Genomic DNA, 26,152 nt, shown 5'->3' with positions numbered 1-26,152 from the left:
TGATTGGTATTTGCAGAATACATTTTCCACACATCAGTAGCATATATCTCATACCAGATATTGCATTGAAAGTTTCTACAAGGCTGGTTCTGGTTTCTACCATTATCAGCTATGCCCTATACAGTTTTTGCAAAGACTAGGATAGTAAAACAAATAAGGATTTATTGAAGATCATCACCATTGCAGTCTTTGCGTTTCTGAGAATCACACTAGGTTACAACTGATACACTATTCTGAGATGCAAAATTTCCATTGAATGAAGCTGGCAGACCCCACAGTTTGCATGGGGAAACCCCTAAAGGACTAGTTGAACTGCTTGTTCTGAGGAAGTCTGTTCTATAGGTCACAGGCAATTGCAATCTTTAAATGTTAGATGAAACCATGGTCTAGCAGTGTTTATCTGAGGTGCTTTGAATACCTGCAAGAATTGAACTACTAAAAAAATGTTAAATCACAGAATCACCAGAAATAAATGTATGTATTTACCCAACAACCCTCTTGATTGCTAAGATTTCCTCTCGCAAACATTTAGGATGTGGAAATCTTGCATGAGGTGGCCTCAGGAAAGGGACAACTTTCATTCTCTCTGAATTATGGTTTGTTCATGACTTTTCATGCCAAAAGATGTTCCTGCCCCTTAGCATAGCAATAACTTGAAAAATCATCTCCAAAGATGCCATTTATGAGTATGGAGGAAATTTTATATAGTGTTATATTTGTTTTGCAATAGTGAAACCCAGGACTAGGATTTTTCTTTTACTGAAGTATATTTAATTTACATTATAGGTGTACAGCAGAGTGACTCAATTATTTTTTCTGATTATTTTCCATTATAAATTATTAGAAGATATTGAATACAGTTAGTTTCCAGTGGTACACATTAAATCCTCTGTGTATCTGTGTATCTATTTTATGTGTAGTAGTTTGTATCTAGGCTTCCCTGATGGTTCAGATGGTAAAGAATCTGGACGCAATGCAGGAGACCTGGGTTCAATCCCTGGGTCTGGAAGATCCCCTGGAGAAGGGAATTCCATACCTCTAATTTTCCTCTTCACCCTTTACTTTCTCTATTTGGTAACCATAAACCAGTTTTTTATGTCTATGAATCTGTTTCTGTTTTGTACATATATTCATTTGTATTGGGCTTCCCTGGTGGCTCAGATGGTAAAGAATGTGCCTGCAGTGCAGAAGACTCAGGTTCGATCCCTGGGTCGAGAAGATCCCTTGGAGAAGGGAATGGCTACCTACTCCAGTATTCTTGCCTGGAGGATTCCGAGGGAAAAGGAGTTTAGCAGGCTACACTTCATGTGGAAAAGAGTTGAAAACATCTGAGCCAATAGGGCTTCCCTGGTGGCTCATTTGTTAAAGAATCTTCCTGCAATGTGGGAGACCTGGGTTCGATCCCTGGGTCTGGAAGATCTCCTGGAGAAAGGATTGGCAACCCCCTCCAGTATTTTTGCTTGGAGAATTCCATGGATAAAAGAGTTTGGTGGGCTATAGTCCATGGGGTTGCAAATAGTTGGACACGACTGAGCAACTAACATACACATACATTTATATTGTTTAGATTCCACATATAAGTGATATGCAAATGTATTTCTCTGTCTATAGTATAATGTTCTGTAGGTCCACCCATGTTGATGCAAAATGCAATATTTCATTCTTTTATGAGTGATTAATATCTACATATAAAGATTTTGTTAAGCCAATCATATGTGGAAGAGCACTTGGGTTGTTGTTTCCATGTCTTGGCTATTGCAAATAGTGCTGCTATGAACATTGGGATGCATCTATCTTTTTTAGTTAGTTTTCATCTTTTGAAGATATATACCCAGGAGTGAGGTTGCTGAATCATATGGTACCCCTTTTAGTTCTATAAGGAAACCCCATACTCATATTGTGCAGCATTTCATAATGGCTGCACAATTTTGCATTCCCTTGAACAGTATACAAGGGTTTTCTTTTCTCTGTATCCTCTAACATTTGCTATTTTTAGACTTTTTGATGATAGCCTTCTGGCCAGTGTGAGGTGATAGCCCATATGGCTTTCATTTACATTTCTTTAATAATTAGTGATATTGTGTATCTTTTCATGTGCCTGTTGGCCTGGGTGTTTTCTCTGGAAAAACGTCTATTCAGGAGTTTTGCCCATTTTTGATTGGATTATTTTTCTTTTTTTAATATTGAGTTGCATGAGCTGTTGGCACATTTTGGATTTTAACTCCTTGTGTCATTCACAAATATTTTCTTTAGATTGTCATTTCATTTTGTTTTGGTTTCCATTGCAGTGCAAAAGCTTTAAAGTTTAATCAGGTCCTATTTGTTTAATTTTACTTTACTTTCTTTTGCATTGGGAGACAGATTTATGTCAAAGAAGATTTTGCCTATGTTCTTTTCTAGGAGTCTTGTGGTCTTGTGTCTTATATTTAGGTCTTTAAATCATTTTGAGTTTATTTTTGTATATGATATGAGAACCTGTTCTAATTTCATGATTTCCATATAACTGTCCTCTTTCCCAACACTACTTCTTGAAGAGACTGTTCTTTCTCTGTTGTATACTTTTGCCTTCTTTGTCAAAGGTTAATTAACACAAAACATACAAAGCTCTTGTAAGGGAAAAAAAAACAATTTCAGTTACATAATTATGAGTTAAACAAGAGCACCTGCTATTTAAGCTTGTTGTCAATTCTGGGGTGAGAAAATATATTCACTCGGTATATGAATGCTCTGAACAAGGTACTCAGTAAGATTACTTAATAAACTGAAAAAGAAAACACCTTAAAGATTCAACATTTTGTTGTATTGCTAGAAAGTTCACTGTATTAACATTTGCTAAATTAATATCTTCCAATGAATGCAACACAGATATAATTAATTTTCCAAATATTTTAAGTCTAGAAATATCAATTTCAAAGCCCTAAAGAGGAATATATGCTATGATATTTAGTGTAACAATATTAATTTGATGTTCATTTATTTGGGATCATTATAAGTAGCCACTAAAGATAAGATTTTGAAAAACTACTTGCCCAATAATTATTTTGGAGGGCATGAGTATCTTTTCAACAGAGTATTTACACAGACTGAATCTTCATCTAAAAGAATATAAGTTTAGAAGAGCTTTAGATATGTGTATCTGGAAACAAGGGTTCATATTGCAAAGATTTAGCAATTTGGGGATTCATGTGTCATTTTCATCCTTGAAAAGTAATTTAAAACAACAAAAAGTCAATGATGATTGTTCTCACTGTATCCATTACTTTGATGATCACATTAACTTATAACTAAGACAAGCATATCTAGACTAAATATTATTATTCATTCATTTAACAACTATCCATGCAGTCCCTACTATGTGAAAACCCAGAGACAGTCATTATACCTTATTTAAAAACAGTAAAAAGTAAGGAATAATGAAAGAATTCCTGAAAAATATTTATTTCTTTATCATTTTTCTAAATGCACCTAAAACTTCCTTATTTCTTAGGCTATAAATAAAGGGGTTTAGCAGGGGAATTATAATCATGTAAAACAGTGAATACATTTTATCCTGATATTGATCCTGGCCAGACCCAGGATGCACATACATAAAGAAGAGAGTGCCATAGAACAAGGAAACAGAGAGCAGGTGGGCACCGCATGTGGAGAAGGCTTTGCTTCTGCCCCTTTCAGACTTCTTTTTCAGGATGGCGAAGAGGACACAGGTATAGGAGACTATACCTGTATAGTAAGTAAAAGTAAAAGCCTGTATAAAAGCGGCAAAAATAAAAAGCACCAAAGCATTAATAGATGGATCAGTGCAAGAAATTGTAAAAAGTGGCAAGATTTCACAGTAGAAATTATGTGTTATATTAGACTTGCAGAAAGTTAATATAAATAATAATCCTACATGTATTATAGGATGCAGAAAACCAACTGCATATGATGCACTTATCAAGCAAGTGCAGAGTCTGTTGGACATCACCACTGGGTAAAGTAAGGGGCTGCATATGGCTGCATAGCGGTCATAGGCCATCACCACCAGGAGGAAACATTCTGTGGTGGCACTGGAACCAAAAAAATAGTATTGGGCCATGCACTCAAAGAGAGACATCATTTGACTCTTGTCTAAGGTGTTGACAAGCATCTTGGAAGTCACAGAAGATGAAGAGCAAGCATCTGCAAAGGCCAAGCTGCCCAGGAATGAGTACATGGGGGTGTGAAGATGGGGGTCCTTCCAGATGAGAAAAATCAGCCCAAGGTTGCCCGCCATGGTGGTGAGGTAGATGACCAGGAACACCAGGAACAGGGGGACCTGCAGCCCTGGGAGACCTGTGAGTCCCGTGAGAACAAACTCCATCACCAGAGTCTTGTTTGCCTCCATCACATCCACTCAGGCTGATCACTGCAATGGAGAAGTGAAATAAAAAATAATGGTCATGAAAATGTATACTGGATGGTAATGTCTTAGTTCTCTGTATCAGATGCCCTATCTTAAGGTACAGAGTCTCTCTTTTTTAAAACACACTGAAGAGTATTATAGGTATATTATAAATACTATAAATTATTTTCAGAAGTTAATGTGTGTATATACATACATATAATTACTTAAAGCGTTGTGGAGGAGGCTCTAGACATCTACCAGTTAATGTAGTCCATATCTTGTCACTCATAAATACCTTAAAATTGAATGTATTGCATTAACTCTGAAATTTTTTTTACAGAATTAAGAGTAAAAATTGCACACTGCATTTTATACTAAAATCTCCAAAAGTGAGACTCTGGTTCAGGATAAAACTTTTCACTGATTCAAAGCAACTATTTCATATATTTTCTATAGAACCAAAAAATACCTTTTGGTAGTATACATTTATACTACTAGTAGTATATAGTAGTATAGTAGTTGTATAAAGTAGTATACCTTTATACTACTGACATATGTATATATAATTTTTATTTCTAAGACATTAATAAGTACAGTAAGAAGATAATAAGTTAAAATCCCATTTCTGCTGATTTCTATCCATTATCATTATGTTCTTTGATTATATATACACCAACTTACCCCATATCCCTAATAGGCTCTTTTGATTATATATTCATCAAACCCCTCCAAATTTCAAATAGATTCTTGTTATTTAATAGTTTTATCAACACACTCTCATATATGATCATAATGATTCATTCTGTCATCAAACCTTTTTAGTTTGATGTCCTAAGCTAGAACACTGTTATTCCTGGCTCAGTCAAATGCAGAACTTCTAACTCAGGTGTTACACTGAGATGCTAAAATAACCCTCCTTTAACAAGAAGAATAACTGACACTAATCGGTTCATCTGCAAATTTGGGAAGGATCTAAGAGATGCTGTTAAACATGCCAAGTAAACAATCATCATTCAGTTAACCAGGAATGTTTTTTGGCACGTCAAAGGCACATAATACTGAAAAATTATAACTTTTTTTTCCTGACCTGATACATTTTAAATTAGAACTGGGACTTTCAAAATCAGAGGGAATCGAAACATTACAAAAGATACCACAGTCAAAAAGATTAACCACTGTTTTGAAGCTGTTTCAATTTAAGTAGTAAAAATTATAAATGTTGTTTATATCCAAATCAGATAAGGATAAAGATATATTATATTGGGGAAGTAACTAATATAAAGACATCTGTAGTGGGAATATAAATTAATACAGCCACTTAGGAGAACAGTATGGAGATTCCTTAAAAATCTAGGAGCAAAACTACCATGTGATTGAGCAATCCCACTATTGGACATATACCCTGAGAAAACCATAATTAAAAAAAAATGTACCCCGTGTTCACTGCAGCACTATTTATAATAGCCGGGACACAGAAGCAACCTAGATGTCCATTGACAAATGAATGGGTATAGTAATTGTGGTACATATACTCAATAGAATATTACTCAGCCATAAAAAGGAGCAAATCTGTCAGTTGAACTGAGGTGGATGAACCGAGAGCCTATTATACAGAGTGAACTAAGTCAGATAGAGGAAAAGAAGTATCGTATATTAACGAAGTAAGTCAGATAGAGGAAAAGAAGTATCATATATTATGCATATAATGGAATCTAGAAAAATGGTACTGATGAACCTAATTGTAGGGCAGGAATACAGTCACAGATGTAGTGAACAGGCCTGTGGACACAGTTGGGGAAGGAGAGGGTGTGACTAATTGAGAGAGTATCATTGAAACATACACATTACCATATGTAAAACAGATAGCTAGTGAGAAGTTTCTGCATAAAACAAGGAGCTCAGCCTGGTACACTGTGACAATCTAGAGGGGTAGGAGGTGATATATGTATGCTGTGGCTGATTCATGCTGATTTATGGCAGAAACAAATACAATATTGTAAAGCAATTATCCCCCAATTAAAATAAATGTTTGTAAAGCTATCTGTGAAGCAAGTGATCCTGGGAAGCATGTAAGAAGGATAGATCCTGTGGAAACCCAGGAGGTAAACCTAAGTCCACATCATCACAATGCATTTCATCAATGAAAAAATTATGCAGAATTCTGAACATAAAATGTGCTTTGTGTACCCAAATCCCTGCCTGGTTTATATAAAACAGGGTATGGCCATTTAGAAGCAGCTGATCTAAGTACATAATCCTGAAAGAAAGTACTCACAGTTGTTGGATTCACAGCTACCTGCTTTCATGACATGTCCAGCCAAGCGGGAGTCATTCCAACACAGATCTTTATTTCTATAACCTAGTCACCAATCCTGTACAATGTTGTTGAAGACTTTACTCTGAGTCTCTGCTGGCCTGAAATATTTTCTCCAAGTGCCTACTTTATAATTCAAAGACAGGACACCATGTGGAAAATTTAAGGAATATAGAGTTTGTGAAAAATTCAGTTCTGACAAAGTTAACCTCTGAAGAGTAAATTTTCTATAAGAGAGGCTATGTTGAGAAAAAATTCTTTTACATCTACATAGAGAATAGGAAAAGAGATTTTTTGAGGTTAATATTAGACTTTTTAAAGTACAAACAGAGTTGGTGGCATTGGCAATAATTATTAAGCAGCCACACTGCTGTCAAATCCCTGAAAGGATCACATTTTCTTGTTTTATACTCTGCCTAGAATATAAGGTGTGACTCTGGGCAGATGTGGTCAACTGCATCTTTCTGCCTATTTCCAGAGAAGTACAAAGTTAACAAGAATCAGGATGAAGGCAAAGACATAAACTGCCCTAACAGCTCCATAACCATATCATTCTTCACTGTTGGAAAACCTTCCAGATTTTGTGAAAGTACAATAAAGGCCAGAATGAATTCCACTTTTACAGATAAGAATATTAAATAGATTCATTCTATAAGTCATTATCCTGGCAAAGAAAAATGTAACAAAAATGTAACAAATTTTCTGAAGCTAATTTTCTACCTCTAAATTATTAAATGATTATACCTAAAACACTTTATGGCTTCTTTTTAAGATTCTTATCTGTAGCACCCTGGATTGTCTAAGGAACATGTGCCTACAGCCTATGAGACTATGAGTCCTCTTTGCTATTTAGTAAGTAGCATAGCATAGTGGTTAAGCACACAAACTCTACATGTAATAGCATAAATTCAAGTCTTCATTCTGCAAGTATATAGCTTTGTATCTGTAACAGTTCAGAGAACATGTATGTGTATGCTTAGTAACTCAGTCATGTCCAACTCTTTGAGGCCCTATGGACTGTAGCCTGCCAGGCTCCTCTAGCCAGGGGGATTCTCCAGGAAAGAATACTGAAGTGGTTGCCATGTCCTCCTCCAGGGAGTCTTCCCAACCTTGGGATTGAAACCAGGTATCCTGCATTGTAGGTGGATTCACCAGGGAAGCCCCACAGAACCTAATATATATTTAACTATTCAGTTTAGGATTGCTTTCTGTTTTGTTTGGTAGATAAATCATCTGAAAAGATGATTTAAATATTTTGACAGTTGATGAAAGACTCTAGGTACTAAAATTACATATGTTCTATCATTTTTTTGGAAAGAATAATGACAATAAAATAAAGCATTGTGTTCTCACCTGAAATTCCCATAAGATACAGAGATGCCATAAAATACAAACTTTCATGAAGAGTTCAATGTATAAGAACAAAAATGTCAAAACAAATGTTCATTTCTAATTAATATTCTTGAAAAATGCCCTGTGAAGAAAAAGATATTTATATCTTCTGTCTTCAAGTCTGTTTGTGAAGATAATATTGAAATTCTCCCAAAGCCACCAAAGATTCCCTATAGAAAAACGTCAACCTACTGGGCATTACACACTAATCAACAAATCACTTCAAACATTGTTTCTTAGCTATTATTTTTATAGCTAGTTTTGCAACTATTCTTTTATAAAAACAAAAAAATCACTGTTTATTTGTAGAAAAAAATTGAAAATGTACAAGACACAAAGGAAACAAATTCTTCTAATTTCACTAATCACTTGCCATTACAGCTAACTTTTGGAGTTTTTATGTATACTTATACACAGAAGTTATATAGATACTTGTTGGCAAAGTAATGTCTCTGATTTTGAATATGCTATCTAGGTTGGTCATAACTTTCCTTCCAAGGAGTAAGCGTCTTTTAATTTCATGGCTGCAGTCACCATCTGCAGTGACTTTGGAGCCCCCCAAAATAAAGTCTGACACTGTTTCCACTGTTTCCCCATCTATTTCCCATGAAGTGGTGGGACCGGATGCCATGATCTTCGTTTTCTGAATGTTGAGCTTTAAGCCAACTTTTTCACTCTCCACTTTTACTTTCATCAAGAGGCTTTTTAGTTCCTCCTCACTTTCTGCCATAAGGGTGGTGTCATCTGCATATCTGAGGTTATTGATATTTCTCCCAGCAATCTTGATTCCAGCTTGTGTTTCTTCCAGTCCAGTGTTTCTCATGATGTACTCTGCATATAAGTTAAATAAGCAGGGTGACAATATACAGCCTTGACATACTCCTTTTCCTATTTGGAACCAGTCTGTTGTTCCATGTCCAGTTCTAACTGTTGCTTCCTGACCTGCATACAGATTTCTCAAGAGGCAGATCAGGTGGTCTGCTATTTCCATCTCTTAAAGAATTTTCCACAGTTTATTGTGATCCACACAGTCAAAGGCTTTGGCATAGTCAATAAAGCAGAAATAGATGTTTTTCTGGAACTCTCTTGCTTTTTCCATGATCCAGAGGATGTTGGCAATTTGATCTCTGGTTCCTCTGCCTTTTCTAAAACCAGCTTGAACATCTGGAAGTTCACGGTTCACATATTGCTGAAGCCTGGCTTGGAGAATTTTGAGCATTACTTTACTAGCGTGTGAGATGAGTGCAATTGTGCAGTAGTTTGAGCATTCTTTGGCATTGCCTTTCTTTGGGATTGGAATGAAAACTGACCTTTTCCAGTCCTGTGGCCACTGCTGAGTTTTCCATATTTGCTGGCATATTGAGTGCAGCACTTTCATAGCATCATCTTTCAGGATTTGGAATAGCTCAACTGGAATTCTATCACCTCTACTAGCTTTGTTCATTGCTATGAAGAAGGCTGAGCACTGAAGAATTGATGCTTTTGAACTGTGATGTTGGAGAAGACTCTTGAGAGTCCCTTGGACTACAAGGAGATCCAACCAGTCCATTCTGAAGGAGATCAGCCCTGGGATTTCTTCGGAAGGAATGATGCTAAAGCTGAAACTCCAGTACTTTGGCCACCTCATGCAAAGAGTTGACTCATTGGAAAAGACTCTGATGCTGGGAGGGATTGGGGACAAGAGGAGAAGGGAATGACAGAGGATGAGATGGCTGGATGGCATCACTGACTCGATGGACGTGAGTCTCAGTGAACTCTGGGAGTTGGTGATGGACAGGGAGGCCTGGTGTGCTGTGATTCATGGGGTCGCAAAGAGTTGGACACGACTGAGCAACTGATCTGATCTGATATAGATACTTGTATATATATAATTGGTATAAACATTTCTATATACAAATAATATTAAGGTAGTGCTGCACATAATTTTTCAAAAATAAGTTCAGCTAAATTATATATTATTCATATTGTCTTGTTATTAGCTTGAGAAACTTTTGGGTTATTTCCTTGGCTACATCATTATTATAAAAAGTTATAACTATGAATACACACATAATCATATTATTTATATTAAGCTTGGCAAGATATATGCCTGACCTATATGTGTTTGGCAAACATGTAAAACTACCAAGAGCTATAAAAATTTGTTTACTGTAGTTTTATAGTATAAAGTCAGGAAGGTTGATTCCTCCAGCTCTGTTTTTCTTTCTCAAGATTGCTTTGGCTATTTGGGATCTTTTGAGTTTTCATACAAATTTTAAGATTCTTTGTTCTAGTTCTGTGAAAAATGCCATTGGTGTTTTGATAGAGATTGCACTGAACCTGTAGATTGCTTTGGGTGGTATAGTCACTTTCATAATATTGATTCTTCCAATCCGAGAGCACGTTGTAGCTCTCCATTTGTGTCATCCTGGATTGCTTTCATCAGTGTCACAGTTGCCTGCATACAGGTCTTCTGTCTCCTTAGGTAGGCTTATTCCTGGTACTTTATTCTTTTTGTTGCAATGTTGAATGGGATTCTTTCCTTAATTTCTTTTCCCAGTATTTCATTGTTGGTATATAGGAATGCTAGCGAGTTCTGCATATTGATTTTGTATTCTGCAGCTTTACTAAATTCATTGATTAACTCCAACAGTTTTCTGGTTGCACCTTTAGGATTTCCTATGTATAGTATCATCACAAGTGCATATTACTATACTCATTGCACACATGAAGAAATTAAGGCAGTGTCTACTGAGTTTGCATTAAACACTCATTCTTTCTTCTCTCTGTGCACTAGCAGATTTAATGGAGGTTCTTGTAATCACTTTTAACCTCATCTGAGCTTCAAGAAAAAAAAATAATAATAAGTCTTCTGATTTGACATCCTGTGCTTTTCCACTGCTCCAGGCTGCCTGATTTGTAAATGGAGGAAATACCACCTCATTATCAATTAAGATGATTCAGATGAACACACTTTGAAAGACTTGAAGTAATAATTAAATATGAGGTAGTGTCTTAGTCCATTTAAGTGAAAGAGAAGTCACTCAGTCATATCTGACTCTTTGTGACCCCATGGACTGTAGCCTACCAGGCTTCTCCATCCATAGGATTTTCCATGCAAGACTACTTGAGTGGGATGCCATTTCCTTCTCCAGGGAATCTCCCTGACCTGGGTTCCCTTTCGAACCCGGGTCTCCTGAACTGTAGGCAGGCACTTTTACCGTCTGATCCACCAGGGTAGTCCAGGCTGCCATAAAAGCAGACTATCTAGACTGGATAGCTTATGAACAGCAGAAATTTATTTCTCACATTACTGGAAGTGGGGAAGTCCAAATCAAAGTGCCAGAATGACCAAGTTCTGGTGAAAACCCTTCCCCTGGTTATTAGCCTACTCATTCTCACTGTGTCCTCACATGGAGAATAAAGGCAGGGATCCCTCTGAAACCACTTTTATAAGACTCTCATCCCATTCATGTGGCTCCTCCACATGGATTAAGCAACTTCCAAAAGCCTTTCTGAATATTCATTGAAAGGATCGATGCTGGAGCTGAAACTCCAATAGTTTGGCCACCTGATGCAAAGAACTGACTCATTTGAAAAGACCCTGATGCTGGGAAAGATTGAAGACAGGAGGAGAAGTGACAACAGAGGATGAGATGGTTGGATGTCATCACCGACTCCATGGACTTGGGTTTGAGTGACTTCCAGGAGTTGGTGATGGACAGAGAGGCCTGGAGTGCTGTAGTCCATGGGGTTGCAAAGAGTCGGACATTACTGAGCAACTGAACTGAAAAGCCGTGCCTCTTACTACCATCATCTTTGGCAAGTGACTAGTGAAAGTCACTCAGTTGTGTCTCATTCTTTGCAACCCCATGGCCAATAGCCTGCCAGACTCTTCTGTCCATGGAATTCTCCAGGCAAGAATACTGGAGTGGGTAGTCATTCCCTTCTCCAGGGGATCTTCCTACCCAGGGATCAAACTCTGGTCTCCAGCATTGCAGGCAGATTCTTTGCCATCTGAGCCACCAGGGAAGCCATCATCTTTGGGGCCTGGTATTTAAGCATATGTGTGCTGAGGTGATGCACACATTCAGACCATTATAGGTAGGCTTTCCTATTAGGAAGAAATCAGAATTCAGACTCCAACTTAGTGGCCTTGGATGATTGAGCAATATGAGTCATTTGACTTTCAAAATGTGGTCTAATGCCTTCAGATTCATCAGAATCACATGAGATGCTTCTGAATGATGAAAGACCTCAGGCCCAGCCCAGAATGATCTGCTGAATCTAAAAACTGTGAACTCATGGTCATCCAAGTTTGACAATGACAAAAGCAAGTGAAAATCTCTACATTATTGTCTCCTCTTCTACTTAAGTGACCAAATTAAATATTATATAGAGGCTATGCACTCCAACTATATAAATTAAATACCTAGTAGACATTTTATAATAGTTTAGCTGATATTCAGCAGATTGATTTTAATACCTAATAATATGGACAAATGGAGAAGGAAATGCCAACCCACTCCAGAATTCTTGCCTTGAGGAGCCTGGTGGGCTGCTGTCCATAGGGTCGCACAGAGTTGGACACGACTGAAGCGACTTAGCATGCATGCATGCATGCATTGGAGAAGGAAATGGCAACCCACTCCAGTATTCTTGCCTGGAGAATCCCATGGACAGAGGAGCATGGTGGGTTGCTGTCTATGCGGTCACACAGAGTCGGACGAATGAAGCAACTTAGCAGCAGCAGAAATATGGACAGAAAATGGAGAACTGTCCAGCTAAAATTTAAGTACCTGCCTAAATATGAGACTCTAATAAGCCAAGAAAAAATTTCTTAGGGAATAATTGCAGGATGCTTTTTGTGAACTGATAATCACTAAAAACCCTCTTAATGAAAGTGAAAGTGGAGAGTGAAAAAGTTGATTTAAAGCTCAACATTCAGAAAACGAAGATCATGGCATCTGGTCCCATCACTTCATGGGAAATAGATGGGGAAACAGTGGAAAAAGTGTCAGACTTTATTTTGGGAGGCTCCAATATCACTGCATATTGATAGTCACCATCACATGCAGATGGTGACTGCAGCCATGAAATTAAAAGACGCTTACTCCTTGGAAGAAAAGTTATGACCAACCTAGATAGCATATTGAAAAGCAGAGACATTACTTTCCCAACAAAGGTCCATCTAGTCAAGGCTATGGTTTTTCCAGTGGTCATATATGGATGTGAGAGTTGGACTGTGAAGAAAGCTGCTGAAGAATTGATGCTTTTGAGCTGTGGTGTTGAAGACTCTTAAGAGTCCCTTAGACTGCAAGGAGATCCAACCAGTCCATTCTGAAGGAGATCAGCCCTGGGATTTCTTTGGAAGGAATGATGCTAAAGCTGAAATTCCAGTACTTTGGCCACCTCATGCAAATTGACTCATTGGAAAAGACTCTGATGCTGGGAGGGATTGGGGGCAGGAGGAGAAGGTGACGACAGAGGATGAGATGGCTGGATGGCATCACTGACTCAATGGACGTGAGTCTGAGTGAACTCCAGGAGCTGGTGATGGACAGGGAGGCCTGGCGTGCTGCGATTCATGGGGTCACAAAGAGTCAGACACGACTGAGTGACTGAACTGAACTGAACTGAATCATCTATTTTCACAGAATGCTTGTTAAGTCTCATAGAAGACTTGTTTCCAGTCATTATCAACAATGGCTATACATTAGAATCACTTCAAGAGGTTTATAAAACTACCATTGTGGAGAACCCCTCTACAAATTCTAATTTGTTTGGTTTGGGTTGATAACCAAGAGTGAGAATCACTGTCTGTATTCTCTGGGTCACTGTCTGTATTCTCTGGGTGAGGAAGAAGAAAATATTCAAGACCTGGTTGATGACATGCATATATTTCCTGGTTCTGTAACTTATCAACAGGATTTGGTACATCAAAAATTATTCCTTTTTATGATATGCTGTAAACTGAATTGAGGGTTACCAGAAATGCCCAGCTCTCATGGATTATTGCAAGTATTGGGTGGATTCCAAACCATCTTTGACATTGAACAGAAAACCATGTAAGATAAGTTTCTGCAAAGAGTGCACAAGATCCTACGGAAAACCTAGCATAGTGATCTAAACTTTCACAAAGAAAGATGAAGTCAGGAAGCAAGATCTGAGGCTCACTGCCACTCTCTTAGTACAAGGACAAGTGTTACATGAAAAATGCAGTTGAGATTTGGCCAGCTCCATCTCCTTCCCTGTGCCTCTTCAGCCATTAGCATCATCATCCTGTTTTCTTATTTTAGTTAGTCAGTGAAGTCACTCACTTGTGTCCGACTCTGCGATCCCATGAACTGCAGCACACCAGGCCTCCCTGTCCATCAGCAACTCCCGGAGTCCACCCAAACCCACATCCATTGAGTCGGTGATGCCATCCAACCATCTCAACCTCTGTCATCCCCTTCTCCTCCTGCCCTCAATCTTTGCCAGCATCAGGGACTTTTCCAATGAGTCAGCACTTCGCATCAGGTGGCCGAAGTATTGGAGTTTCAACTTCAACATCAGTCCTTCCAATGAACACCTAGGACTGATCTCCTTTAGGATGGACTGATTGGATCTCCTTGCAGTCCAAGGGACTCGCAAGAGTCTTCTCCAACACCACAGTTCAAAAGCATCAATTCTTCGGCACTCAGCTTTCTTTATAGTCCAACTCTCACATCCATACATGACTACTGGAAAAACCATAGCCTTGACAAGATGGAACTTTGTTGACAAAGTAATGTCTCTGCTTTTTAACATGCTGTCTAGGTTGGTCATAACTTTCCTTCTAAAGTGCAAGCGTCTTTTAATTTCATGGCTGCAATCACCATCTGCAGTGATTTTGGAGCCCAAAAAAATAAAGTCTGACACTGTTTCCACTGTTTCCCCATCTATTTACCATGAAGTGGTGAGACCGGATGCCATGATCTTCGTTTTCTGAATATTGAGCTTTAAGCCAACTTTTTCACTCTCCTCTTTCACTTTCATCAAGAAGCTCTTTAGTTCTTCTTCTCTTTCTCCCATAAAGGTGGTATCATCTGCATATCTGAGGTTACTGATATTTCTCCCGGCAATCTTGAGTCTAGCTTGTGCTTCTTCCAGCCCAGCATTTCTTATGATGTACTCTGCATAGAAGTTAAATAAGCAGGGTGACAATATACAGCCTTGATGTACTCCTTTTCCTATTTGGAACCAGTCTGTTGTTCCATGTCCAGTTCTAACTTTTGCTTCCTGACCTACATATAGGTTTCTCAAGAGTCAGGTCAGGTGGTCTGGTATTCCCATCTCTTTCAGAATTTTCCAGTTTATTGTGATCCATGCAGTCAAAGGCTTTGGCATAGTCAATTAAGCAGAAACAAATGTTTTTCTGGAACTCTCTTGCTTTTTTGATGATCCAGCAGATGTTGGCAATTTGATCTCTGATTCCTCTGCCTTTTCTAAATCCAGCTTTAACATCTGGAAATTCACAGTTCACATATTGCTGAAGCCTTGCTTGGAGAATTTTGAGCATTACTTTACTAGCATGTGATATGAGTGCAATTGAGCATTCTTTGGCATTGCATTTCTTTGGGATTAGAATGAAAACTGATCTTTTCCAGTCCTGTGGCCACTGCTGAGTTTTCCAAATTTGCTGACATATTCAGTGGAGCACTTTCATAGCATTATCCTTTAGGATTTGAAATCACAGGCAACTTGCCAATCCGATCACATGGACCACAGCCTTGTCTAACTCAGTGAAACTATGCAACGCCGTGTGGGGCCACCCAAGACAAATGGGTCATAATGGAGAGGTCTGACAGAATGTGGTCCACTGGAGAAGGGAATGGCAAACCACTTCAGTATTCTTGCCTTGAGAACCCCATGAACAATATGAAAAGGCAAAATGATAGGACACTGAAAGATGAATTCCCCAGATCATTAGGTGCCCAATATGCTACTGGAGATCAGTGGAGAAATAACTCCAGAAAGAATGAAGGGATGGAGCCAGAGCAAAAACAACACCCTGTTGTGCATGTGACTGGTGATAGAAGCAAGGTCCGATGCTGTAAAGAGCAATATTGCATAGGAACCTGGAATGTTAGGTCCATGAATCCAGGCAAACTAGAAGTGGTCAAACAGGAGATGGCAAGAGTGAAGATCAACATTCTACGAATCAGCGACCTAAGATGGACCAAAATGGGTGAATTTAACTCAGATGGCCATTATATCTACTACTGTGGGCAGAAATCCCTTGGAAGAAATGGAGTAGCCATCATAGTCAACAAAAGAGTCTGAAATGCAGTACTTGGATGCAATCTCAAAAACAGAATGATCTCCATTTATTTCCAAGCAAACCATTCAATACCACGGTAATCCAAGTCTATGCCCCGATCAGTAACGCTGAAGAACCTCAAGTTGAACGGTTCAATGAAGACCTACAAGACCTTTCTTACTTTACTCTTATGCAAACACTTACTTCTCCTTATTCATATTTGGCTATTTTTTCCTCTCCCATCTGGTATTTTCTTCCCCCTCTTATAAAACATTACAGTAATATAGAAGAGTAGTGATTAAAAGCATGGACACAAGCACCACATTGCCTGAAATACTAAAGATATAAAGGATATGGAGAATGACTATCTATTGACATACAGCAATTGCATTATGGCCAAACCTAAACAGTCTGTGTGGCCCTTAAGAAAAAAGAAAGCTTTGCCACAGGCTTTGACTGTGAATGAGCTTCCCTGGTGGCTCAGATGGTAAAGCATCTGCCTGCAATGTGGGAGACCCAGCTTCAATCCCTGGGTTGGGAAGATCTCCTGGAGAAGGAAATGGCAACTCACTCCAGTATTCTTGTCTGGAGAATCCCACGGATGGAGGAGCATGGTAGGCTACAGTTCATGGGGTCGCAAAGAGTCGGACATGACTGAGTGACTTCACTTCACTTTGACTGTGAAGAGATGGAAACAGGAACTCCTACAGAACTTCCGCATCCATGGGGAGCAAGCTGCTTAGAATGAGTCCTCACAGCAGAGGCAGAGCTCAGATGCCTCACAGGATCAAGGGTCTGAGCAAACAAATCCCAAACTCACTGTACTGAAGGCCGTCTGCCCACTTGGGGCTTTGGGGTATCTGACCCACAAATTGCTTGTTTTCTCAGATCAGTTAATAGGCTAGGGGTCAGGAGAATGTGTCATGTTCATGAAGATATCATTTCCTTTATTTCTCACTAACATATTTACAAGGCAAAATGTTACAAAGTCAAGAGGCAAAGGGCAAAAGGGCTAGTTGGAAACTATGCTTAGCTTTTGTAAAGAAAATTCCATTTAAGTTATGCAATTATTATTTGATCAAGCATACCTATTATTCATGTAGCTGACAATTCCATATATATATATATGCATGCATTTATGCTGCTGCTACTGCTGCTAAGTCGCTTCAGTCGTGTCCGACTCTGTGTGACCCCATAGACGGCAGACCACCAGGCTCCGCCGTCCCTGGGATTCTCCAGGCAAGAACACTGGAGTGGGTTGCCATTTCCTTCTCCAGTGCATGAAAGTGAAAAGTGAAAGTGAAGTCATGTACAAATTCATTCATTTAGTATGTGTGTGTCAGGAAAAGGGACTCAGTAAGATTACTTAGTAAATTAAGAAAAAGAAGTTTTTTAAAGCTTTTAAAAAGTTAAAAGCTTAAAATTATAGGAAAATTAACTATTTTTATCATTTCTTAATTTTTGTACCTTTTTGTGGATAACATACAAATCTAATTTAATTTGTAAAATTACTATTAAAATTCTTAGACGTGTTCATTTAACTACCTCGTTTCATTATAAGTATTAACTGAAGAGAAGGTTTTGAAATATTATGTGCTCAGGAATTATTTTGGAGGGTGTGAGTACTTTATAAATAGAAATTTCACGTGGACTTGAGTCTTCCTTTAAAAGCATGTAAGTTCATAAAAATTTTAAAACATGTGTATCTGAAAATAGAAGAGCTTATACATATTTCAAGCTTAGTGATTTGGGAACTGCAGTTTCATTCATAATGGATTTAAACCAACAACAAGTCAGTGATATCTTACTCTGTTCATCAGTTATTTTGAGGACCTAGGTTCACTTATAACTAAGGCAATCATATCTAGTCTAAATATTGTTATTAATTGATTTAACAACTACTTAGCTGGCCCCTGTGTGCAAAACCCAGGTCCAGTTATTATACTTTATGTAAATGGAGAGTAAAAAGGAAAGACTATGAACATTTTTTTAAATAAATGTTTATTTTTTTATTATTTTTCTAAGTGCACCTAAAACTTCCTTGTTTCTTAGACTATATATAAAAGGGTTTAGCATGAGAATTATAATTGTGTAGAACAGTGAATACATTTTATCCTGATATTGATCCTGGCCAGACCCTGGACGCACATACATGAAGAAGAGAGTGCCATAGAACAAGGAAACAGAGAGCAGGTGGGCACCGCACGTGGAGAAGGCTTTGCTCCTGCCCTTTTCAGATTTCTTTTTCAGGATGGCAAAAAGGACACAGGTATAGGAGACTATAATACCCATAAAAGTAACAGCCTGTATAAAAGTGGCAAAAATAAAAAGTACCAAAGCATTAATAGATGGATCAGTGCAAGAAATTGTAAAAAGTGGCAAGATTTCACAGTAGAAATGATGTATTGTATTAGACTTGGAGAAAGTTAATCTAGATAATAATCCTACATGTATTATAGGATGCAGAAAACCAATTGCATATGATGCACTTATCAAGCAAGTGCAGAGTCTGTTGGACATCACCACTGGGTAAAGTAAGGGGCTGCATATGGCTGCATAGCGGTCATAGGCCATCACCACCAGGAGGAAACATTCTGTGGTGACACTGGAACCAAAAAAATAGTATTGGGCCATGCACTCATAGAGAGACATCATTTGACTCTTGTCTAAGGTGTTGACAAGCATCTTGGGAGTCACAGAAGATGAAGAGCAAGCATCTGCAAAGGCCAAGCTGCCTAGGAATGAGTACATGGGGGTGTGAAGATGGGGGTCCTTCCAGATGAGAAAGATCAGTCCAAGGTTGCCCGCCATGGTGGTGAGGTAGATGACCAGGAACACCAGGAACAGGGGGACCTGCAGCTCTGGGAGATCTGTGAGTCCTGTGAGAACAAACTCCGTCACCAGAGTCTTGTTTGCCTCCATCACATCCACTCAGGCTGACCACTGCATGGAGAAGTGAAAGGAAAAACATTAATCAAGGTTCATGAAAACTTACAGTGGATTGCAATTTCATATTTCTACATTTCAGATGCCCTTTACTGAACAAATATAAAGGTATAGGGTCTTTCTTTTTTAAAACACACTTAAGAGTGTTAGTATTAGTCGCTCCATCATTTCCAGCTCTTTGTGAGCCCATGGACTGTACCCCACCAGGCTCCTCTGTCCATGGAATTCTCCAGGCAAGAATACTGGATGAGTAGCCTTCCCTTCGCCATGGTATCTTCCTGACCCAGGGATTGAATGCAGGTGTCCTACATTGCAGGCAGATTCTTAAATGTCTGATCTACCAGGGAAATCCCTAAGAGTATTAAGTGTATTATAAAGAATTTTGAGGAGGAAGGAGTTTTTTAAAGGTTTTAAAAATATATACATTTACTTAAAGGTTTATGGAGTAAAATGTTAACACCACTTAACTTAGTCCATAACTTTTACTCATTAATACCTTAAAATTGAATGTATTCCCAGTGAAATGTACAAAGTTAAGAATAAAAAGTATATAGTATGTTTTAGTCCATAATCTCCAAAAAGTGAAAACTGTTGAAGTTCAAGAGTGTTTTCACTCTTTCTTAAAAACTCAATTGTAACTCTTCTATTGAATCAAAAAAATGAGCTACACCTTTGTACTACTGATTATGTTTTATTATTTCCTATTAAGACATTAATGGGTAAAGTAGTAATACAGTAAGTTAAAATTTCATTTTTGCTGTGTCCTATCCATTACCATCATGTTGTTTGATTGTGTATTCATAAAAAATTACCCCAAATTCCTAATAGACTCTTTGGGTTATACATACCTCAAAGTAAGACCGTAAAACCAAATTTCAAATAGATTCTTTTTAATTTCACTGAATAAATTCTCTTATGTGAGCATAATCATTCATTCAGTCATCAAACATTTATTTAGTTCTTCCTAAGCTAGAACACTGTTCTTCCTAGCTTAGTCATTCACAGAAATTTTACTCAGCATTTTACCAGTAAAGCTAAAATAAGCCCTCCTTTAAGAAGTAGAGCAGAGAAGGCAATGGCACCCCACTCCAGTACTCTTGCCTGGAAAATCCCATGGATGGAGGAGCCTGGAAGGCTGCAGTCCATGGGGTCGCTGAGGGTCGAACATGACTGAGCGACTTTACTAAGAAGTAGAGGCAGAGGGGGCGGGTTGGGGGGAGGTTGGGGGAGAAGAATCTAAGGGCTAGGGCAGTACATGCCAATGTAGACAGTTATCATGCAGTTAATCAAGAATGTTTTTAATATGTCAGAAGCATATAATTCCAAAACAATTATAAGAATTTTCCTTCCCTTCCTTTTTTGAGATTACAAGTGAAACTGTCAAAGTCAGGATAGAATGTAACATTATTAAAGACACCACAGTGGAAAAAATAGTCAGTGTTTTGAATATCTGGAGTCAAATAATAAAAACCTAAATTTTGTTTAAATCCCAATCAAATGAGGGAGAAAATAAAACACATTAATAGGCAGTGGCTAACATTAAGATGGAGAAGGCAACAGCACCCCACTCCAGTACTCTTCTGTGGAAAATCCCATGGACGGAGGAGCCTGGTGGGCTGCAGTCCATGGGGTCGCTAAGAGTCGGGCACGACTGAGCGACTTCACTTTCACTTTTCACTTTCATGCATTGGAGAAGGAAATGGCAACCCACTCGTATTCTTGCCTGGAGAATCCCAGGGACAGGGGAGCCTAGTAGACTGCCGTCTATGGGGTCGCACAGAGTTGGACACGACTGAAGCGGATTAGCAGCAGCAACATTAAGATAGGTAAGGAGAAAAGTGCTCCAAATTACACATGTATTAATACCTGTTAACTGTATAGTCCTGGGAAGCAAATGCACAGGCTAGATCCTATGCAAACCCCAGGGTAAACCTAAGTCTGCATCATTACAATGCATTTTATCAACGACAAAGAGTATACATTTCTGAACATAAAATGTATTTGGTACATCCACATCTGCCTTAGTTAGCTGAAGAAGAGTCTAGCCTCTTACAAACAGCCGATCTAAGTATATAACCATACAAGGGAATACATGTAAGACTTGAATGCACAGTTCCCTGACTTTTATTACATATCCAGTCATGTGGTAGTCATTCCAGCACAAATTTTTATTTCTATAACCTAGTTACCAATTCTTCAGAATGTAACTTAAGATTTCACTAGAAGTCTATGCTAGCCTGAAACATTTTCTGAAAGTGCCTACACTGCATTTCAAAAAACAAAGAAACAATGTAGAAAATTTAAGGAAGATAGGGTTTGTGAATTCAGTTCTAACAAGATAAATATTTGAACAGTAAATTTGTATAGAAGAATTGGGGTGTTTTCTTCAGGAAGGAACCTAGAGGTTTCTTTTTTCTTTTAAAAGGGGGGGCTGTGTTGAGGAGAACAGTTCTGCAACTTCATAAGAGTTGGGGAAAAAAAACTTGTTTGAGATTTATATTAGACTTTCAGAAGGGCTGGTAGCAGTGGCAGTAGTCATTTATGAGTAAGCACGCTGCTGCATATCACTGAAAGGGGCAGATTATCTTCATTTTACACTCTGCCCAGAATATGATAATGAGATGTGGCTTAGGGTAGATACAATGAACTCCTTTCTGCCTGTCTCCAGAGAAATACAATCTAAACGAGGACCAGGTTGAAGACAAAGGCCGTGACGCGTCTTAAAAGCTCTCTATGATTCATCATTGTTGGCAAAACTTCCAAATTTTGTGACAATATGGTAAAGGCTAGAATGAATTCCTCTTTTACAGACATTCATAAATAGATTGGCTCAGTAACTCATCTTCTTGGCAAAAGAAAATGTTTACAAAAATGTAACAAAATTTCTGAAGCTTTGAGTCTCAACTCCACCTCTGAATTACTAAACGATTATACCTAAGCCACTTTGTGACCTTATTCTAAGATTCTCATCTGTAGTGCTGGATTCTCTAAGGAACATCTGTCCACAGTTTGAGTCTGTGACTCCTCTTCGCTATTTAAGTAGCAGAGAATGTAAGTTAAGCCCACAGGCTCAAATTCATATGCATGAATTCAAATCTACAAATTCATTCTACAGGTATATAGCTTGCATCCATAAGGTTCAGAGGATTGAATATAATAGTTTTTTAACTATTCAGAATTGCTCTGTCTTCCATTTGCTAGATAAGTGAAAATTTTTTTGGATATTTTGACAACTCCTGAGAAACTTTTGGTACTAAAATTATATACCCTATCACTTTTTATTATGGGAAGAATAATGACAATAAAGCATAGCATTCTTACCCAATCCCAATAAGAGGATGCAAAGATGCCATAAAATGTAAATTTTCATAAAGAACTCAAAATGCAAAAACAAAAAATGTCAAAAACAGTTATTCATCTCATATTAATCTTCATTGAGAAATTCAGTTTAGAAGGACAGGTATTTATATCCTCCCATCTTCAAATCTGTTTGTGAACATAATATTGAAACTCCCTCAATGCTCCCAAAAGATTCCCTGTAGAATAAAGTCAGTCTACTGGGCATTACAGGTTAATCAACATATCATTTTTTTTTTTTTTGAAAAAAAATTAGATTTATTTTTTTTCCAGTTACAAAAATAATACACACATTAATGCAAGAAACTCAGAAAATAGAGAAGGGCAGAGAGAAAGAGAAACTCATAGATAACCCCACTATCCAGAGATGACCACTTTATCATTTCATCATTTATGTACATTTGGGCCCATGCTAACACACACACACACACACACACACACACACACAGTTTTTATACATTTTTCAACATATCATTTTGAACATACTCTTTTGCAGTTATTATTTTTATAGCTTCTTTCATTCTTCTAAAAGCAATTTCAGTTTAATACTAAACAATGGCAACTTAATTGTTAAGTTAACATAAAAAGGTAGGAAAGCACAAAGAAAACAAATTGCTATAATCTCACTTAATCACTGAAAAATACAGTTAACTTTTGGGGTATTTTTTCTTCTACCTGTAACCAATGCATGTAGGACTATTGGTGTATTAACATATATATATATATATATATATTATACATACATTTATATATAATTAATTTTAAAATTATATGATTATGATTCTGCTATACATATTTTTAACAAATTATTTTAATTGAATAACACATCCTTTCTATTTTCCTGTGCTCTTAGTTTGAAAAACTTGTGGGTTGTCTCTCTGGCTATATCAATTTTACAAAACTCTATAGTTATAAAGTTATAGAGACGAAGCTAATTTGTCCAAATATGTGTGTGATGTTAAGGATTTTCTTTTAACAAATCTTCAATGGACTTCCTGATTTACACTACAAATTTTGAAATTACTAATTTCCCAAATTTTATACTACCACAAAGAAATTTATTATATAGTTGGCCCTTGAACAACACAGGTTTGAGTGCCCAGTCCACTTATACTCAGGTTTTTTCCCATGTTAAATTCTATAGCACTATACAATCTGCTGTTGGTTATAACCATGGTGGCAGAACCATGATTACAAAGCGACCATATTTTCAGAGGGCCAGCTATAAGTTAGACCAGATTTTCAAGAGAACAGAGGGTCATCACTCCTAACCAGCATTATTCAGGGGTCAAGTGTGTATAAATATATAGGTATACACATATTCATATATATGCACAAATACACAGATTCACATAATTATGTTTAACTATTAATATATCTATATTTACGATTGAACTTGGTAAGAAATATGCCTGACCTTATATATTTGGCAGAAATGTAAAACTACCAAAAAGCATAAACATTTGTTTAATATATGAAAATTCATCATTTTACCTAAATTGGAAGAATTGAAATCTAGTAAAGGTGTTAATTTTACCAAATTAATATATAAGTTATATGCAATCTCAAAAAAGAAAAATTGGAAGATAGTTTGATTAGTGAATGTTAATTCTTCAGGAATCAAATTGGTTTTTTACACGTCAAAAGAATTTTACCAAAAAAATAAAGACCAGAGATGTTCCCTGCTCAATATTGCAAAATATCATAAAGTTAACTAACAATTGAAACTATGTTTGATGTCATCAAAGTTCATTATGAGTACAAATTCACTAAAATGTGATAGTCTGCTTCTATTATGGAAAGAAAGAATATCAAATGTTATTGAAAGCATAGACTTTTAAAGACAGACTTGGGATCAAAACTGGCTTTGCCTCTAAAACTGTGACCAATAAATTCTGTAAGCCCTGATTTTCTCATTTTGAAAGAAAGTTAATAATGTGTACTTATAGGATTGTTGATTTGCACTTACAGTATTGTTGCAAAAATCAGATGAGAGGATAAACAACAAGTCTTAGCATTGTACTTGACAGGTAGCAAAGGCTCATTAAATATTAACTTTATTTGTGTTGGTATTCTATTTATTCATAAATAAAACAGCTAAGCTCTTTTGTTAAGGAAAGGTATTTTGGGTGAGCAGAATTGAAATAGTGCTAACTGCTGAAAATGATAGTTTAACTTTGTACGTAAAACAACTTTTACATCTAGCTCATGCCATCTGCAACTTGGCACAGAAACCAGAAAAGTCAGAAAAGTGATTTTTGTGGAGTAAATGAGACATATCACTTGAATGAAAAAAAACCTATAAGATTTACATATTACACTTATTTATCTTACTGAAGTATAGTTGATTAACAGTGTTAAATTAGTTTCAGGTATAAAATGGTGATTCTATATTTTTATAGATTATACTACATTTAATTTATCATCAAATATTGGCTACAGTCTCTGTGCTGTACAGTATCTCCTTGTAGCTTATTAATAATATGCATGGTATTTTGTCCCTCTTAATTCCCTACCCCTCTATTGATCCACTGCCCTTCCCTCTCCTTCCACCCTCCAATAGCCCCTAGTTTGTTCTCTACATCTGTGAGCCTACTTCTATTTTGTTATATTTATTAATTTGTCTTATTTATTAGGCTCCACATATAAGTGAAAGTATGCACCATTTGTCTTTCTCTGTCTGACTTATTTCACTAAGCATCATACCATCCAGGTCTATCCATGTTGTTTCAAAAGGAAGGTCTTCATTTTTTATGACTGGGTAGTATTCCATTGTGTATACATGCCATATCTTCTTTATCATCTGTTTATGGGCTCTAAGCTTTCTTTCACATCTCGGATATTGTAAATAATGCTGCTATGAACATTGTCGTTATTCAATCACTCAGTTGTGTCGGACTCTTTGCCACCCAGTGGACTGCAGCACACCAGGTTTCCCTGTCCTTCATCTCTCCCTGAGTTTGCGAAAACTCATGTCCATTGAGTTGATGATGCCATCCAACCATCTCATCTCGTCTCCTTTTTCTCCTACCCTCAATCTTTCCCGGCATAGGGTCTTTTCCAGTGAGTCAGTTCTTCACATCAGGGGGCCAAAGTATTGGAGCTTCAACTTCAGCTTCAGTCCTTCCAATGAATATTCAAGGTTTATTTCCTTTAGGATTGACTGGTTTGATCTCCTTTCTGTCCAAGGGATTCTCAAGTGTCATCTCCAGCACCACAGTTTGAAAGTATCAATTCTTTGATGCTCAGCCTTAATTATGGTCCAAATCTCATAGCCATGGGCTTCCTCTGTGGCTCAGCTGGTAAAGAATTCACCTGCAATGTGGGAAACCTGGGTTCAATCCCTGGGTTGGGAAGATCCCCTGGAGAAGGGAAAGGCTACCCACTCCAGGATTCTGGCCTAGTGAATTCCATGGACTGTATAGTCCGTGGGGTCACAAAGAGTTGGACACAACTGAGCGACTTTCACTTTCACTCATATCCATACATGACTACTGGAAAAACAATAGTTTTGACT

The 26,152-nt window shown here is 37.6% G+C and overlaps 2 protein-coding genes across 2 annotated transcripts; both read right to left on the bottom strand.

Moving 5' to 3' along the window:
• Nucleotides 1–3,436: 3,436 nt before the first annotated feature.
• On the bottom strand, nt 3,437–4,366 carry LOC129644785 (olfactory receptor 5AC1-like). The gene has a single exon (XM_055570241.1). It carries the CDS (start codon nt 4,361–4,363, stop codon nt 3,437–3,439), a length of 927 nt encoding a protein of 308 aa, XP_055426216.1. The 5' UTR covers nt 4,364–4,366.
• A 13,967-nt stretch (nt 4,367–18,333) lies between these two features.
• Nucleotides 18,334–19,257, bottom strand: LOC129644784 (olfactory receptor 5AC1-like). Its single transcript, XM_055570240.1, has one exon. It carries the CDS (start codon nt 19,252–19,254, stop codon nt 18,334–18,336), a length of 921 nt encoding a protein of 306 aa, XP_055426215.1. The 5' UTR covers nt 19,255–19,257.
• Between the last annotated feature and the right edge of the window lie 6,895 nt (nt 19,258–26,152).

Source organism: Bubalus kerabau, chromosome 2 (assembly GCF_029407905.1).
Source record: "Bubalus kerabau isolate K-KA32 ecotype Philippines breed swamp buffalo chromosome 2, PCC_UOA_SB_1v2, whole genome shotgun sequence".
NCBI lineage: Eukaryota > Metazoa > Chordata > Mammalia > Artiodactyla > Bovidae > Bubalus > Bubalus kerabau.
This window is presented reverse-complemented; position numbering and strand designations above follow the sequence as displayed.

What these genes read in the sequence shown, in the direction of transcription:
- LOC129644784 (XM_055570240.1), bottom strand. Translation starts at nt 19,254, where the DNA reads ATGGAGGCAAACAAGACTCTGGTGACGGAGTTTGTTCTCACAGGACTC.
- LOC129644785 (XM_055570241.1), bottom strand. Translation starts at nt 4,363, where the DNA reads ATGGAGGCAAACAAGACTCTGGTGATGGAGTTTGTTCTCACGGGACTC.